Genomic DNA, 18,482 nt, shown 5'->3' on the forward strand with positions numbered 1-18,482 from the left:
ATAATACAGTGGTTGAAACAACAAAATGTAAGGTTAAGTTAGATTTAAAACAACATGGGTTAAAACAGCAACGATTATTCTGTAAAGCATGTAATTTAATTTGCTAAAAACTCTCCCAAATGTCAGGTTGAATTGGGAGTAAGTGGATAAATAACTGGTTTCACAGGTGGTCATTAATAGGGTAGGGTCATTAATAAATAGGTAGGTAGATGTTAACTTTGGCCCCAACCAAAACACTGGTGGGAGAGCTCCATCTTACAGGCCCTGTGGAATTGTGCCAGCTCCAGCAGGGCCCGGATGTGTTCTGGGAGCTTGTTCCACCAGGTAGGGGCCAGTCCAAAATATGTCCTGGCTCTGGTTGAGGCCAGACATGCTTCCTTTGGGCCAGGGACCACCAACTGGATGGACTTTGAAGAACAAAGTGTTATTTGCAGATAGAGAGGCAGTCTAAGCATGTCTTCCACCACTCAACCGTGGTTTCTCCTCCGGAAACTGTTAGGGCCCATACTGTGAGATGACGGGCAGATGGGCAAGGAATGCTGAGACAGTCGTGGGGACAGAAGAATACACTGGAGTCCTTGTGATGGGGACAGTATGGGGAAAGGATGCCATTCTCCAAATAGAGACCAGCTTTTACAACCTAAAGGGATAACAGGCTAGCACTTTGATCTGTTTTCTTACTTGGAGGGTACATTTTTGAACAGGCTTGAGCCCCAGAGCCTGGCACTAAATTGGCTAAGGCCCCCAGAGTATACATAGAGAAGAGCCTGAAAAGTGGAACAGCTCCTTTGGTTGGATTGGTCTTGTTGGATTATGCAAGATCTGTAGTGTGCATAATTCCCCAACATATATGAAGAATATCCTACAGGGGGCACTGGAGGAGATGTATAGTTTGCATATTTAGATTAGGAACTTCCTGGTATTGTCGAATAATCTTCTCCTGTGCTCTGATTGGCTCAATTGCAGACTTCCTGCTCCTTTGAGTGCACTTCCTCCCTGATTGCCTCCAGAAGAATACGGAATTAGGACACTTTCTCCTCTCTTTAAAATGTTGCTTCGGTTCTCAATAAAGCTATTTATCCTTAAAGCTATTTATCCTTTAAGCTACTGGTGCTCGGTTCCTTTGCATATTTAAACTCTCCCAACAGGTTTCTTGGCTCTCACTCATGCATGCCACGGCCATGAGGGATCAAAGATGCTATAAGATGCTTGCTGGTGCACCTGGGGAGAGGGGACAGCATGTCACCAAAAAAAGACCAAATGTTCCATGGATTGTTAGTATTGTTAGTGACTTTTCTTTGTTTGGTTCTATGTACCTAGTGTTCAACTTGTAGCTACTTGTCATAGAAAAACAAAGTTCTTTAACATAAAGGATCTGCAAATTTCCTTACCCAGCCACCTTGCCACATGGCGCATTAAAGAATACACAGCCTGTGGCGTTGACCTCAGCTGGTGCTACAAGAAAGGGTAGCTGGAGTCTTTTAATGTGGTGTGGTGGCATGCTATCAGAACAGGTGGGTTAAAACCAAGAGCCAGTTCTGGGAGTGGTGAGAAATAAATCAAAATCAAAATCAAAATCAAAATCAAAATCAAAATCAAAATCAAAATCAAAATCAAAATCAAAATCAAAATCAAAATCAAAATCAAAATCAAAATCAAAATCAAAATCAAAATCAAAATCAAAATCAAAATCAAAATCAAAATCAAAATCAAAATCAAAATAAAAATAAAAATAAAAATAAAAATAGCTTTCTGCCCAGCTTCCTGATTGGACGGTGAACTGGCTGGGGAAGCCTGGGGAGAAAGTATCCTCATATTTATGGGGCAATAAAGTCACCCCACCGCAGCCCAATATTGTTCTGAGAAGGCTGTGGATAAGTCCATTGAAAAGAATACCGCAGAATGCATTCCTGAGCTCTTTTCAACATATTTAAAACACAACTCAAGCATTTCAGTGAACCAGAGTGAGAAATGCAAGAGCCAATTGTTGGCCGTTCTAGGTCTGCCCCCTTTTGTACTTCCTGGGGGTCATGAGCTGAGGGACGGCTGGTTGCCTGGGAGGAGACTTACCTACAGAGGCTGAATCTACATAATGGGGGTCAGAGGTATTACTTCCCAGGTCGTTGGTGGCCTTGATTTTGATGTTATAGGATGCTGAGAGATTGAGGAACTTTTGATCAAAGTAGCAGGAATTGGGGCCTCCAGTGACGTTGTCAGGACATTCGTGGGCGTGTTCTTCTCTGAAATGCAATAGTTTAAAATAACAGTTAATAAAGATCTGCCCACATTTAGCAAACCTAATCATCACTTACGGGTTACAAGTTCAGCGTCTTTACAATTCAAGGAGCCATACAGAAAGCAGGATGGATGTTCAATGGAAGACCTTGGTTGTCTAACAGAGGACCTCTTTGATAGTGAATCAACTGGTAACCTTGGTAAAATGTATTATTTATTACTATAAATGTATTATTTATTATTATAAAAAAACAGGCTTTGACATGGTTCCCACAGTTCAATGCAAATGGAGATTATTCCCACAGCTGCAATCTCCACATTCACAGGGGTGCATATGAACAGGTTATATAAAAGCAGTGCTCCTTGCTTCCCATTGTAAACAAGGTGGTGTCCTGTCCTTTTGGATCTGCTTCAGCCCAATCTGTAAAAGGAAACAAAGAAAGGACAAAGGACAGAATATTTTCTTACCCATCTGTCTTGTAGAGCAGAGAATAAACAGTAGGAAGTCCCCCGTCTGAACCAGGCTTCCACAAGCAAGCAAATGTTTCATTTCCTGAAGACTGGCAGCTTATTATCATGGGCTTTCCAGGAGTTGATTTGCCTGAGAATTAGAAAAAAAAAGTTTAATATTTCTGGCAGCGGCCCTTCGGTTGTGCAGTTTAAGGCCTGTAGTGCAGCTCGGGGAGGGTGTTGTGGGTTTGTGTCTGTCCCATTCTGCACATGTTGCATAATGCACTTTCAATGTACTTTAGATGTAGATTTTCCTGTTCCGCACAAGGTGGATATCCTGGTTGAGGCAAGGTGGATATCCTGAATGACCCTCCAAGATGTCATTTTGAGGACCCTGGCAGCTGTAATCTGTGCCAGCTGAACTTTATGGGTCAAAGACAAGGGTAGGCCCACGTAGAGTGATGGATGCTGGTGACAGAGATGCCACCAAGATGATTGAGAAGGATAGAGAGTCCTTGCCTGCCAGACGGGAGGGCCATTATGGGGTTAAAACAGGGAAGGATAAGGCTTGACCTGTCAAGCCAATCAGTTCTTGGGGGAAGACCCACCTTCTCACAGGTGGGACCTACCTCCTCTTCTATATAGAGCTGAGGCTTTATAAATCTCAGAGCCAGGAGGTAACATCAGGGGAAGGTCTCGGTGCCTTGTTGTTGGCTACTTTGTGAGACAGGATGCTGGACTAGAAGGACCAGTGGCCTGTTCCACTAGGGTTCTTACATTTTAATGCTCATCAGGATCTTATTTTCCAAATGGCCAATCAATCTGGGTACTCACCATTAATCAACCAGGCGTTCAGAGAAGACAGCAGTAGAAATAACGAAGACAACTCATCAGACTTCATGTTGCTGTCCTCTACCTCCTTGTTTCCACCTCCAGGAAGGACCAAAAGCTCATAGGCTCACTGGGAAGTAAGGCAACAAGCAGCATTCAGTAAACTTCTGTGACGTGCACATGCCAGGTGCTCATGTTTCCAAAGCCTTTGGTTAAGGAATCCTTTTCACGCACACCAGATGGTGCCATAGGATGTATAATCCCCAGTGTTCGAAACAGAGAAGCTGGTGAAAGCACTGAAGTCTAAGGCAGTGGTTCTCAACCTTCCCAATGCCGCAACCCTTTACTACAGTTCCTCATGTTGTGGTGACCCCCAACCATAACATTATGCAAGTGCTCTTTCACAGAAATTAAACTGAAACTGAGCAATGGTGTGAAGATCCATTGTTGATGATTGTATATAAATTGGGTTTTTTCCCAGGGTTTCTCAGTTCAGTTCTGCCTCTTGTCCCACCATGCCGATCTCGCTCTTTTCTGCTGCTCCAGACAGACGAACGCTCTATCTCGATCTACCCCGCAAGGCTGTTGTGTGGATGGTCCCCCCCCCCCCGGCCAAGTTGCTTGTCCTGCTGTGACCCCAGGTTGAGAACCACTGGTCTCAGGTTAGAGCCTGCACATGGTTACATGTAACTGTAGTGTCTCAGCACACAATGAAACTTATCTGTTAATGTATAACCGCTTCTGCTTTAGGAAGGCAGAAGGAAAAGCAATGCAGCAAAACATGGAATGGCTTAATGTTTAGCCAGGTGTCATTTGCATGAATGGAAATCTGTTTGAGCTGCTGGTATTGAACTGGCATATCCATGTAGCTATATTTAACTTATTGTGAACAGATTAACTATTTGAGTGTAAACTCTATCATCATCTACGTACAGATTCTGTAGCCTCAGTGCTTACAGAATGCCCCAGAGGTCTGAGGAAAGACGACTTAATACCGTCGGATACAAAGACCTAAGAAAAATAATTGCTAAATATGCTTGGATAGCTACAAAGATAAGGCAAAGCTGGGTCAACCCTACACAATAATACGTTTTATGCTGGATCCATATCTAATTGTTTTCTTTTAGTTTTTATCCATTCATAATTGATTTCAGATTTGTAGTTTTATGCCTTCTACTGGATGGTCCATGACTGTAAATAAAATTGATGGATTGACTGATTAACTTCAGGAAGGTTAATTTGCTACAGCACCAAGCCCAGGTGAAAGAGAAGGTCCTCTATAACAGGGGTAGTCAACCTGTGGTCCTCCAGATGTACATGGACTACAATACCCATGAGCCCCTGCCAGCATTTGCTGGCAGGGGCTCATGGGAATTGTAGTCCACGAACATCTGGAGGACCACAGGTTGACTACCCCTGCTTTATAAGATGAAGTAGAAGGCCAGCAAGGGTCAAAGGGACTCAGCATCAAACCTACGGGGTTGGCAATCTGCCAGGTATTCCCTTAGAGTGCCCTCTTAACCCTTTCCCTCCCAGATTCTCTTGCATGTAGAGTTACAATATCCAATAAAAAGTGTTATTGAGAGGACAGCCTCCAATCCCCTGGAATTACATTCCCCCAGAATCAACTTCAGGCTACAGAGGTCAGTTCCCTTGGAGAAAATGGCTGCTAAGGAAAGCAGACTCTATGGCGTTGTATCTCAGTGAGGTCGCTGGCCTCCCCAGACTCCACGTCCTAAATCTCCAGGAGATCCCACCATGGAGCGGGCAAACCTACTCCCCCATCTCCCGCTGGTGGCCTTGGGTGACCCGACAACTCTAGTTACTGATTAAATTGCATGTTTATCTTGCCTCACCCACAAGGGTCCCACGCGCACCTTCTGTCCAAGGGCTGCATCACGCTCCCCGCCCCACTGCAGCCGGAGAAAGGCCGTCTCTGCACATCCCTGCCTGATTTTCTTTCTTCTGAGATGCTAATTAATGGCATGGCTTCTCCCCCCCCTTCCAGCACACTCATTAGCTTTAACAAGGCACAGGAGACTCAATGAAAATACCAGAAGCGTCATTACTCATGGTTCTCAAAGCACTTACAAGATCCTATCAAGCTTTGTGCACTGACGATAGCTTTTTCAAAGAGTCTGAGGACCCTACGGTAGAGGCTAGCATTGGCTACAAACTGCTCACATTGGCTTTGACCAAAAGGCACACCAGGGCAAGCGGGAAAACGAATGTGTGGGGCACGCTCACTAGTAACTCATTTGCCTTCAAGTCACTGAAGAACAGCCATGTGAACACATCCTGAACATGTCAGCAGTTTCTAATCTTGGTGGTCAGGAAGTTGTGAAATGTTCCTGTGAAATGCTGGACCTCTGACGCTCCACAGCATGAAGCTTCAGCGGATTCTCAGATGGAGGGGAAGCTAGATGGAACAATGGTGAATGGATCCCCTGCTATTTAACTTTCCCAAGTCAGCTTGGTGTAGTGGTTAGGTGACCTTGGGCTCACCACAGCACTGACTGAGCAGTAATATCAGGGCTCTCTGCTGTGGGGAGAGGAAAGGGAAGGAGATTGTAAGTTGCTTTGAGACTCCTTTGGGTAGAGAAAAGTGGCATATAAGATCCAACTCTTCTTCTTAAACTGTTTGATTGCTGATTCTCAGGTCCTGCCAATTTGGATGACATGTATTTTTCCCACTCTGGGAAACCTCTGTCATTCTACTCAAGGTTTTATCTTAAACTGGGCAAGACTTTCCAGTTTCTTTATTCTACACACACACAATCATTTGAAGGGCTACAGTGCCCAACCTTAGCCTCAAGATACAAAACTTGCTATTTAAGCTACACACCAGAACCCCTTTCTCAATGTGTGTTTCCTGGTGCCAGTATGCACATCCTTTCATGCTTGTAGGTTTCATCTCTTCCAGAGATGCTGGTAGTTTCTCCTGCGAACGTCTCCACCTTGTGACGGTAGCTATACTTTATACTTTCCTCCTTTTAGTCCCCTATCACACCCCCTCAATCCTGTTTTGTTAATCTTGTGTGTGCTATGCTGATTTTGTGTGCAAGTTTGTTGCTTACTTAAATTGTTGTTGTTTTAATTAAAAACACTTTTCAATCATGTCTGGTTAATCTGGAGAGTTTCTAAGGGAAGACCCTTGGTATACACTGTTGTTACCTCTCTTGCTATGCTAAATTCCCCAACAATATCTTTCAGGAGCATTAAAGAATTGAGTCAGCAGCCCTCCTTGTTGACAAGATATGCTTCTCCCCTTATATCTCCACAAAGAAACAGGTCAGAGATTTACTTTAAAAAATAAAGTTGGAAATTCAAATAACTTGAGATACAGTTGATTATATCATTCTAATGTTGTTGACGAACTAAAAATAAAAAGGCTCTCAAATGGGAAGAATAGGTTTTTAAAGTAAGTTGACAAATGATCAAGAGAAGATGGTACTTTTGTGATATCTACTACCAAATGCCTGAAGCGATGGAAAGAATTCTTTAACCATCTCTACAACCATGATGCACCTCAGGGACCACCACCAGAACTACCACATATTGACTTGCCAGAAAATATATTCAACAGCAGTGAGCAAACTCTCGTTGAACTAAAAAATGCAATAAAATCATTGAAGAATGGAAAGGCACCTGGCGCAGAGCAAGTTACTGCTGAAATGAATAAAACCAGGGGAGACATTCTGCTACAACAGCTTCACACCCTCTTAACACTCATATGGCGCTCAGAATGCATTCCGTCAACGCCTAAGAAAGCCATCATAGTGCCAATTCTGAAGAAACGTGATAACTGAGAATGTAAACATTACCGTGGAATCAGCCTCTTGTCAGTTATTAGCAAAGTCTTCATGAAGATCAAACAATCAAGGATACGGAAACATTGTGAACAGACTAGTAGAGAAGAGTAAGCAGGATTTGGGCCACATTGGGGCTGTATTGATCAGATGTTTACCATCCGTCAACTAGCAGAGGAAAGAATCGGGCGCAGAAAGAGAACTGTCATCGTCTTTATTGACTTCAAAGCCGCTTTTGACTGTGTCCACTGGCCTTCTCTATGGAAGGTATTAAAAACTGAAAATGTTCTTCAAATAGCATATGATGGTTCAACAAGCCAAGAGCGAATCTGAAATGAGCTATCAGAGGAGTTCACAATCCAGTCTGGAGTGCGTCAAGGAGATGTGGCCTCTCCCCTAATTTTTAACATCATAGTTGATACCATTATGAGAACAGTATTCAAAGAATTGGTGTGGAGTTCAATATGGCCAAAACAACTTTGTGATAGATCTGATGTTTGCAGATAAGAGTGCCATATTTGCTGATACAGACGCAGAGGCTACTAACATCCTGTATGACATTGCCTGCATCGCCCAATCTTATGGCTTAAAAATAAATGAGGACAAAACCAGTCATAACCACAGATGGATCACCAATATATGTATATCTTAATGAAGCCCAGATTGAGCAAGTTAAAGAATTTAAATACTTAGGTTCATTGGTGCAAGAAAAGGAAGTATCACCTATCACTGAAGCCCACAATAGGATTGGCCAAGCAACATCAGCATTTGCCATACTCAAATGGTGCCTCTGGAAGAAGATGAACATCTCTCTCAAGACCAAAGTTCCTCTCTTCTGGACACTAATCCTGCCAATCCTCCTACATGGATCACAGACAGGGACTTTACTAAAGCCTGACATATACAAACTCGAGACATTCCAAATGTGATTCCTGCAGCAGATTCTGGGTGTTTCTCTGTGTGATCATAACTGAAATGAGACAATTTGGACAAAATGGAACAACCAACCACAAATTAAAGAACAAATCCAAAAGCACAGACTGCAATGGTTTGGCCATGTCTGCAGAATGAACAACAGCAGACTGATTCATGAACTCCTCTGGTGAGAACAACCAACTGAATGAAAGATCCAATGACTGGCACCAAAGAAAACAGGGCCTAAACAGATTGAGGAAGACCTTAGAAACCAGAGATTGACTCTCCATATGGCCAAAACTACTGCCACCAATTGGCAAGAGTGGGAACATATTATAAATAAGGCAAAAAATCCAGCGGCACCTACAGCAGCGTATTGGCTGAGCGGACAACCTGCTCCACCAATCACCAGCTAAAGGATAAAAAGAAGAAAGAAAAAAATTCTATACCTTAAGGAGATGAAGATGAAACTCAAATACTTTGGCCACCTGATGAGAAGGAAGGACGCCCTGGAGAAGAGCCTAATGCTGGGGGTGATTGAGGGCAAAAGAAGAAGGGGACGACAGAGAATGAGGTGGCTGGATGGAGTCACTGAAGCAGTCGGTGCACACTTAAATGGACTCCAGGGAATGGTAGAGGACAGGAAGGCCTGGAGGATCATTGTCCATGGGGTCACGATGAGTCAGACATGACTTCAACAACAACAACCTTAAGGTGTTTCAAAGCAGCTTACAATCTCCTCCTCTTGATCTCCCTACGACCGTTTACACCAGAGGTAGTCAAACTGCGGCCCTCCAGATGTCCATGGACTACAATTCCCATGAGCCCCTGCCAGCATTTGCTGGCAGGGGCTCATAGGAATTGTAGTCCATGGACATCTGGAGGGCCGCAGTTTGACTACCCCTGGTTTACACACTGGAGGTTTCATGCTGGGCTGCAGACTGGAGTTTTAGTCATGGCGGGTTGCCCCACCTCTTCCTGCAACCATACGGGGGAACATTTGGCCCGGAGCACCTCATCCGCCCCCGATTTGTGCTCCTGCAGTGAAGTTCCCACTGCTTAAATGGTCTACAACAGGTACTTTGTGAGATATGTGAGGCTGGGAGAGTTCTGAGAGAACTGTGACCTGTCCAAGATTGCCCAGCAGGTTTCAAGGGGAATCAAATCTGGTTCTTAAGATCGGAGTCTGCTGCTCTTAACCACTACCCCACACTGGCCCCCATAAATGGCTGTTGCTGAGGCTGGAGCAGGGATAATTGTTGCTGCATGGGTAGGTCTGGGAAAATCCCAAGTTTTCTGCCCACACAACAGCCATCCAGACTTTGCTATGATCTTTCCCAAAATGTCATAGCAAAGCAGGTTTAGGAAAGATCAGGGAAGAAACGGGAACCAATATATCTTGATACTATGGGAAAACAATGAGCCTCTTGTGGCGCAGAGTGGTAAGGCAGCAGACATGCAGTCTGAAAGCTCTGCCCATGAGGCTGCGAGTTCGATCCCAGCAGCCGGCTCAAGGTTGACTCAGCCTTCCATCCTTCCGAGGTTGGTAAAATGAGTACCCAGCTTGCTTGCTGGGGGGTAAACGGTAATGACTGGGGAAGGCACTGGCAAACCACCCCGTATTGAGTCTGCCATGAAAACACTAGAGGGCGTCACTCCAAGGGTCAGACATGACTTGGTGCTTGCACAGGGGATACCTTTACCTTTATAGGGAAGCACGCAATGAAACCTGCTTCCCAACAGCAAGAAAACCGAGACAAACAACTGGCGAAGTAAAATTGGGATGTAGATTTCATGCCTCTAATGCAGGGGTAGTCAAACTGCGGCCCTCCAGATGTCCATGAACTACAATTCCCAGAAGCCCCTGCCAGCATTCGCCCCTGCCAGCATTTGCTGGCAGGGGCTTTTGGGAATTGTAGTTCATGGACATCTGGAGGGCCGCAGTTTGACTACCCCTGCTCTAATGCTTGACCAAGGAAAACACTATTTTAGAGCTAGCAACAAGAAGAGTTCTGGGAGAGCAGTGTCTTTGCATACGTGCAGACCTAAAGCCTACATTTTGCCTCCCAAACCCACAATCAAATTTATGACCTCGAGAACATGAGTTTGATTTCTCAAAAATCAGCCAGCCAGGAGGTGGTGGATTCTTTATCTTTGGTGGATTCTCCATCTTTGGAAATTTAAAACAGAGGCTGGGTAGCCATCTGACGGAGAAGCTGATTCTGTGAAGGCTCAAGGGGGTGGCAGGTGACAGTGGATGAGCGAGAGGGATGTGAGTGTCCTGCATAGTGCAGGGGGTTGGACTAGATGACCCAGGAGGTCCCTTCCAACTCTATGATTCTAGGATTCTAAAACCTCCAAAGTGCTTGTCTAGGCCAAAGAGCTTTGCAGGTTTGCTGGCCCCCTCCCCCATAACAATGAAACCCACTTGAGTTTCTCCCACTGATTATTTTGTGCTCTGTGCTCAATCGCTTACATTTCTGAAAGGACAGAGACCATGCCAGAAAGCTCAATAGAAAATGCAGAGAACGTGTATTGAAATCCTGCACGGTGGCAAACGCTGTTTGTGCCAAATCTAACATCTATAAAAACCCATGCTACTTTCACCCAAGAATATGCGGTGCACAGTTCGTCTTTTCCAAACGATTAAAAAATTCACATTCAAAGCTTTTTGTGCATTTCCAACCCTCTCTGCTTGAGCTGTGTGAAACAAAGGCTGTGCACTTCTCTGTCCCGATGAACAGGCAATATCTCAGTAATGCAAGAGAAATAACAACAAACCACAGCCCGTTGTAGCCGATTACCTAGATAAGGATACATGGGATTGCTTACATTTTCCGGGTCTTGCAAGCCCCAGCTAGCGCTGAATTAGCTGCGCTCAGAGTTGTCCTTCAAAGAGTTGCATGTCCTTTCTTGTAAACCTCGACTGTAGCTTCAGGGTGATGTTGTTCCTTCCTCCTCTGTGACCAGCTAAACTTCCTTCTTTATGATCACAAATTTCTTGACACTCGTGCGCCTTTATATACTGAACAGCATGTTCTCCAAATCTCAGTCCCAGGTGTTTCCCAAATAATTTAAGATTTTGCCATAAAGAAGGGAAGAATATAGGTCTCTGTAGCTGATCTACATTAAACCGACAAAACAACCATCCCATTATATCACAGATTTGTAAGTTATGCGTGTGTTATCCTCATAGTACACCTTTCCATATACCCCACATAGAATTGAGAGGTGGAAGCAGAATTCCTTCCCACAACCTTTTAAAAAATACGCTTCAAATATTGCCCAGACTGGTATCTTCTCTTTGGCTCCTCAATAATACCTGTGGCTTTCAAACTGTGGTTTCCCATTTGTTTGCTTGCATTGTGCTTAATTTAGCCTAATACTGGGCAGAGATTCTTCATACTGTAAAGTGTAGGATGTACAAACTTCGTTTGAAAAAGAGTTTATCATGATCCCAGGATGGATTCACAACACACTTTTCGATTATTTCATTTTAAACATTTCTATCCTGCATCTCAGCTGAAAGTGCGTGAGGCAGCTCATATCTGTTCCACATAATATATTTCGGGTAAGGGCTTGGAGGAGGAGCATGTCTCATGGTTTAAGTGCCACTCAGCGCTTAACAGCCAATCAGGGTGGCTGTCCTGCCCAATTGCCTCCTCCTCCTCCAATCAGGGACCTCAGCCCACCCTCCAAAGCATCGGTTTAATCCAGGCGTACTGATCTTTGCAGTCTGGAGATGAGATGTCCCTCCAGCGGATCCCCAGGCCCAGCCTCAATAAAGGAAGCCATAGCTGTTAGTTTGCAAGACATGAGCAAGGCTATTAGATTAGTACCCCACCTCCGCTTTTGGGTGGCAGTTTACAGCCAGCAAAAGCATAAAGACCCTTCCACTACACCCCCAAATATTAATTTGCAACGTGCTGTCTGGCAGAAATGGATACCAGTTAGATACCAGGCTTCCAGGCCTTCCCTGAGCTCTTGAATTGAGCTTAGTGAGATGGCTAGGGGCTGATTAGCTGCTTGCTTTCTCTCCCCCCCCCCAATCCAAATCGATCTGTATTCAGAAGGATCCACTTCAGAAAAAAAAACAAAGTAAGTGCAGAATCAGTCCAGGTGAGAACCAGGTCTTTGGTAGATGATATAATAATAGCATACCCCCCCCCCCCAACTTTCTGGCACAGGTTCACTTGCAAACAGGTGTCAAGATAAGCACCCGGATCTAGCAAGACCTTTCCAGTACTGTTTTCCCCTTGCCACCCCGCAGCGCCTTGCACCATATTAATCTGGGCAGGAGCCTTTTTCCGCGGCTCATAAAAATGTTATTCGTATTGCAGCACTCACTCTGGCTCCAACAAGTCAACAGAGATGCAGCAACACCGTCCACCTACGCAACAAAGGGAAGGCAAGACTTGCTGTAAGAGAGAGGTAGAGAAGAACTTCTGTTTTGTGGTCAAACGCAAGAGCGGGGAATTGCGCAGCTTTTGACCGATTCAACAATAGCAAGCGAGTGTTTTGGAAACGGCACGTTGATGCTGCCAGGGGAGGAGGGGGAGGGCCACGGGTATTCTTTGAGACTTGGCAGTACCTTTCCTCAGGGGTGGTTTAAGGATTCGGGGGCCTGTAGCACCAATGCCAGTTTAAGGGTCTGCTGGGCCCTAGCAGAGCACAATTGTGGTGGGAGCAGCCGGATTGGGGGGTGGAGGGTTCCCCCACAGTGGAAAGGGGGGTTACTCTGAGTGTCCTTAAAGAGGGAAATGGGGGAGGCTATGGCCCTGATCCATGGGGGGAAGGCACCGTGTGGGGCCCCTGGAAGAGTGGGCCCTGGAGCACGTGCCAAGTGTGCTACATGGATAAACCAGTCCAGCCTTTCTTAACCTGGGCCTTTTCTGCACACAATAGATGATGCACTTTCAATGCACTTTAGAAGTAGATTTTCCTGTTCTGCACACAGAAATCCTCCTGCCAAAGCACATTGAAAGTGCATTATCCTGTGTGTGCGGAATGAGGCCTGGGCTAAGCAGCCTATCAGGGCTTCATGTTTCCTAGCAACCGAGAGGATACTGTCCGCTCTACTGAAATCAAATGTGATCGTCCTGAACTTTCAAGCAACAGTCGCTGACACAAGTGTATAGCTGTGTAGTCACTCTTCCCATAAGGTACATCTATGTCCTGCACTCCGTCTCAAACTCCACTCAGAACCCAGTGTGGTGTAGGGGTTAAGAGTGGTGGCTTCTAAACTGGCAAGCTGGGTTTGATTCCCCGCTGCTCCACTTGCAGCCAGCAAGGGTGACCTTGAGCTAGTCCCAGCACTGATAAAGCTGTTGTGACTGAGCAGTCCTATCAGAGCTCTCTCAGCCTCGCCTATCTCACAGGGTGCCTGTTGTGGGGAGAGGAAAGGGAAGGTGACTGTAGGCCACTTGGAGACTCCTTCAGGCAGTCAAAAGTGGGGTATACAAGCCAGCTCTTCTCCTCCTCTTCCTCTTCCTTTCTCCTCCTCCTCATCCTCCTCCTCTTCCTCCTCTTACTTTTCCTTTTCCTTCTCTTCCTCTTCCTTCTCCTTCTCCTTCTCATTTGTGGCAACAAGAAGCCTCATTCCTATGGTATGACTTGAGCAAATGTTTGTCCTATCACTGTGTAGCCACCCCCTATTTTAGTTGCCCAACATTACATTTGCTATTTTAGTCACCTCCCCCATTTCCCTCTCCATCTTGAGATGTGTCTCATGGTTTTGACCAGGGGAGCAATAGGAACCACCATTTTTTGAAGTGACTCTTAAGACTCGCTATTATTTATTTATCTCTCCATCCGTATCTTATTGGCCTCCATGGTCTCTTTCCTAAGAGGGCAAAATTGTCCACAACATGACCCTTCTTGTCCTGTGTGTAAAGTGCATACGCAGAATTAATCCTATCCCATTATGTTTCTGCATTCCACCAGATGTCTGAATTTAACACCAGTCACAGAATTCATAGGATTGGAAGGGGGCATACAGGTCATCTAGTCCAACCCCCCTGCTCAATTCAGGATCAGCCTCAAGCATCCATGGAAAAAATCCATCCAGCTGCTGGTTAAAGACCACCAGTGAGGGGAAGCTCACCACACCCTTAGGTGGCTGTTTTGATTGCTGAAGTATCTTGTGAATCCCCCCCACCTGGTACTAGCTGATAAGCCCATTACCTTGGGTCCTGTCTTCTGCTGCCAAGAGGAACAACTACCTGACCTCCTCCAAATGACAACCTTTCAAATACAAAGAGAGCAATCATGCCCCCTCTTCTGCAGGATGAACATTCCCAAGTCCCTCAGCCTTTCCTCGCAGAGCTTGGTCCCCAGGCCCCAGATCAGCCTCAACACTCTCCTCTCCAACCTCTCAATTTTCTCCACGTCCTTTTTGAAGCGAGGCCTCCAGAACTACACACAGGACTACCGGTAAGGTCTGACCAATGCGGTATACAATGCGGGACTATGACATTCCAGCTCCCACAACTGGGCATATCTTGTGCTTCGTTTCCTGCTCCATTAATCCTTGCTGCACCCAAGGCTTTTGGTCTTCTCCAATGGCTATCAGTTGCCACCCAACTCTTCTTGTGGAGTTTTAACTTTACACCTTGAACCTTTATCACATCATCCCAAACCGGAGGGTCCCCAGCTCCCATCATCTCCCTCCCCATCTGATAGAGGTATCCTGATATGCGTGCGACCACATTCATCCCCAAATTTACAACAGCATCCGATGTTCCAACCCAAGCAACGCTTCCCAAGGGGCAGCTTTTATTGTGATCCGAGTGCCGGGGGGAAAAGAACGATATCGTCACAACACAAACAGCTCCTTGGCAAAACTTCCCTGCCTTCTGTGTCCAACAAATAAGTAAATTAAGGGTAACAGCTGTGCAGTCATTGCATGGGGGGGGGGGATGACGTTTTGGAAAGGCCCTGGGGAAAGAAAGCCAAGAGATTTGGCAGGGGGTATGTGACTCCCCTATTTCCTCTGCTTCTCCTTCTCTTGCCCTCACTCTCCTTTTAGCAAAGTGGGCCAACATAAATGTTTCTGTTGGCGAAGAAGAGAAGATGCCCAATGGTTGTTGGAACAAGTGCTTGCAAACAACATCTGGAAGATGCAGGAGGAGGACAAAGCAGCTTACTTGGTACGTAGCAATAAGATACAGAATTAAGGTTACATTAATATATTAGCTAACATTGAGATCCATTAATGCTTTTGACCTTCTTTAACAATAAATACATGTTTTTCATATATTTTGGTGGAAGCATCATCTGAGCATGGAACTGAGGTCACTGTGGGTGGGCAGGTAGTTGTGAGTTTCCTGCATTCTGCAGCGGGTCGGACTAGATGACCCTGGAGGTCCCTTCCGATTCTACGATTCTATATTATAATATGTCTAATTCTTCTGAGGTGTAGCAGTGGCAACTTCGAATCTGGCGAGCCAGGTTTCATTCCCTGAGCAACCATAGGCAGCCAGCTGAGTGACCTCAGACTAGTTACAGACCTGTTAGAGACTGTTGCAGAGCTGTTCTCTCAGAGCTCTCTCAGCCCCCATCTACCTCACAGGGTGTCTGATGAGGGGAGAGGAAAGGAAGGTGATTGTAAGCTGTTTTTAGACTCCATGCTTTGAGCAGGGTACAAAAACCGACTCTTCTTAACCTTTTGGTTCCTTGACTCAGGCCTTTTTTGGTTACATATTTCCCCCTCCTTTTTCTGGACAATAAGATCGAGGCCATTGAGATGGGTTTCCCTGAGCACTGTTCCCGCCCCCTGCCCCCCAAGCTATGCCTGTGAGCAGACGCTCACTAACACAGGAAGCCAAGCTCAGAAGCAGTCTGGTGATGTGCAGGATCTTGCATGCCCTTTGCACATTTTAAGTTTACTACAGTCATATTCTGCTCAAGATGTGAACTGCTGTACTCAGTGGGATGAGTGTTCTTTCACAGAAATTAAACCAAAACTGACCAATGGCGTGAAGATCCATTGTTCATGACTGTATATAAATTGGGTGTTTTTTTTTCTGGGGTTTCTCGGTTCAGTTCTGCCTCTTGTCCCACCATGCCGATCTCGCTCTCTTCCGCTGCTCCAGACAGACGAACGCTCTGTCTCAATCTACCCTGCAAGGCTGTTGTGTGGATGGCACCTCCCCCCACCCCCGACCAAGCTGCTTGCCCTGCCATGACCCCTGTGAAAAGGTCGTTCGAACCCAAAGGGGTCCCGACCCCCAGGTTGAGAACCACTGCACTGAGCTGGCACAGCTGTGGGTCCCATGGATCGGACTACGGGTTGCTTTGCACACGTGCATTTCAGCTGTACAAAACCTTCTCTTTTATGTTGAAAGGAAAGAACCCCGAGACTCTGGAAAACTTCTTTTTTCATCTAGGCAGAGAGCTCTCGCTTTCTGATTTCCCCCCTTTTCGTGGCAACCAGGCCGCCCGGAGCATCAAAACGTAATGCAATCATGAGATAAACTGTTTTGCAGGAGGCTGCTCTGAATCGCAAACCTATTAGGCCCCGACCCTACAAACAGCTGCTGCCAGGCAATTACTATTCTTTTAGAAGGCACTTACCATATTCCCTTTCTTTTATTTGAGCACTTACTGCCTTCCACTTGGGCTGGCTAATTATCTCCTTGCCGTCCGATTCGCCGGCATGTTCCTGAGCGTTTTAATAGTTACTCTCCTAATCTCTTTGTAGCTCACCTTTAGCTCTCCCTTTTATACCATTTTTACTGGAAATCGGCGGTGGAAAAACAAGCCCGCTCCTGCAATGCTCTGCAAAGAGTTGCTTTGTGTTTGCCTCCCCCCCATTCTCCCTCCCTCGGGTGCCTTTGCACCTTCCCGTCAAGTCCCTATTCAAAAATCCTCTTGAACAAAAAAACCTTCCCACAGAAGCATCTCTTTCCAAGGGGCTGTGATCCACAATCCGCTGCCAAAGGAAGACAAGGACAATTGGGGGACTTGGTCAGCTGAGCGGCATCTCTTTTGTCACTCAGAAGGGTGTGCGTGTGTGTGTGTGTCACAAAACAGAATCCAAATGAAAGGGTACAATCATGCAGATAGTTTTTTTAATATCCCACTTTTCACTACCTGAAGGAGTCCTAATGTGGCTTATAAACACCTTTCCCTTTCCTCTCTCCACCACAGACACCCTGTGAGGTAGGTGGGGTTGAGAGAGCTCTAAGAGAACTGGTTTGCAAGAACAGCTCTATGTGAACTGTGAGGAGCCCAAGGTCACCCAGTTCTACGGACAGTATGGATGTGCAGTCCTTTTAGAGCTGTTCTCACAGAGCAGTTCTGTCAGGGCTCTCTCGTGGTATCTGTTGTGGGGAGAGGACAAGAAGGCGAAAGGAAGATGCTTTCAGACTCTTTTGGATAGCGAAGAGCAGGCTATAAAAATAGTAACGCTCTCTTCTCTCTAATAATGGCTCCTTGTCAACCAAACTGAGCAAGAGAAAAGGGTCTGAACACAGGTCTCGCTTGCCTCTGTCCTCTCACTCGCATGGCCTCTTTTGTTCCTCTGCTAATATCCTCGCCGGAGATTTACTGTCTTCCACCCCAGGGAGGAGTGGTTAAAAAACTGGAAAGGAAGTGCTTGTGGGAAAGATTGCAAGAAAAGATGCTATTCCCTTTCAGAAAGTCAGGAACTGAATGCATGTCATTCCTTCTTGTCGGTGGATTTTCTACATCGCTTTTCAAAAACTTGATTTGCCCTTTGCTATGGGGCATCTCTCTTGCCAGTGCATGCCCCAAAAGGCACTGCTTTATTTAACCTTCTTGTCACTTTGTGGAGCTCAGTCCTGAAGAAACTTCCAGACTTCAACCTTTGGGGATGCTGTGCTGGAAAGATAAGAGCCCGTGGGCCAAGATCTGTCAGGGATGTTTCCTGCTTAACTGACAAAAAGTCAGGATTGGGAGTTGTGCAAGGAGCCAGCTGGCCCTGGCCTTTCGCAAGAGCTGCTCATTTCAACAGAAAGCAGTCCTGCTGCAGGGCCATATCCTAGACTTAAATGGCTTAACCATCATTCCTTCTTGCCAGACAATATTGGACACTGTCGTGAGTTGCACATGAGTCTGCAGGCAACAGTGTTAGGGAACTAACAGTGAATTCTGAGCAATTCATCAGAAGATAATTCCCAGGATTCTTTGGGGGAAAGCCATGACAGAAAGCTTGCCAATCTCCCGATGGGCCCTGGAGATCTCCTGGAATTATAAGGCTACAGAGTTAAGTCTGATTTG

General features: G+C 45.8%; 1 protein-coding gene across 4 annotated transcripts in view; it reads right to left on the minus strand.

Annotated features, from left to right (window-relative positions):
- The window catches only part of PRLR (prolactin receptor), a 115,662-nt gene that overhangs the window by 24,317 nt on the left and 72,863 nt on the right, over positions 1-18,482 (minus strand). The window contains exons 4-7 of one of the 4 annotated variants that reach the window (XM_077346960.1): positions 11,073-11,363; positions 3,520-3,646; positions 2,704-2,836; positions 2,071-2,240 (exon numbers count right to left, since the gene is read on the minus strand). In XM_077346960.1, coding sequence (XP_077203075.1) covers positions 2,071-2,240; positions 2,704-2,836; positions 3,520-3,586 — 370 coding nt within the window. In that variant the 5' untranslated portion in view covers positions 3,587-3,646; positions 11,073-11,363. Of the gene's footprint in view, positions 1-2,070; positions 2,241-2,703; positions 2,837-3,519; positions 3,647-5,372; positions 6,262-11,072; positions 11,364-18,482 lie in introns of those variants that run through there. The other 3 variants (XM_077346962.1, XM_077346961.1, XM_077346959.1) reach the window with 3 other exon arrangements.

Source organism: Paroedura picta, chromosome 7 (genome assembly GCF_049243985.1).
Source record: "Paroedura picta isolate Pp20150507F chromosome 7, Ppicta_v3.0, whole genome shotgun sequence".
NCBI classification, from domain to species: domain Eukaryota; kingdom Metazoa; phylum Chordata; class Lepidosauria; order Squamata; family Gekkonidae; genus Paroedura; species Paroedura picta.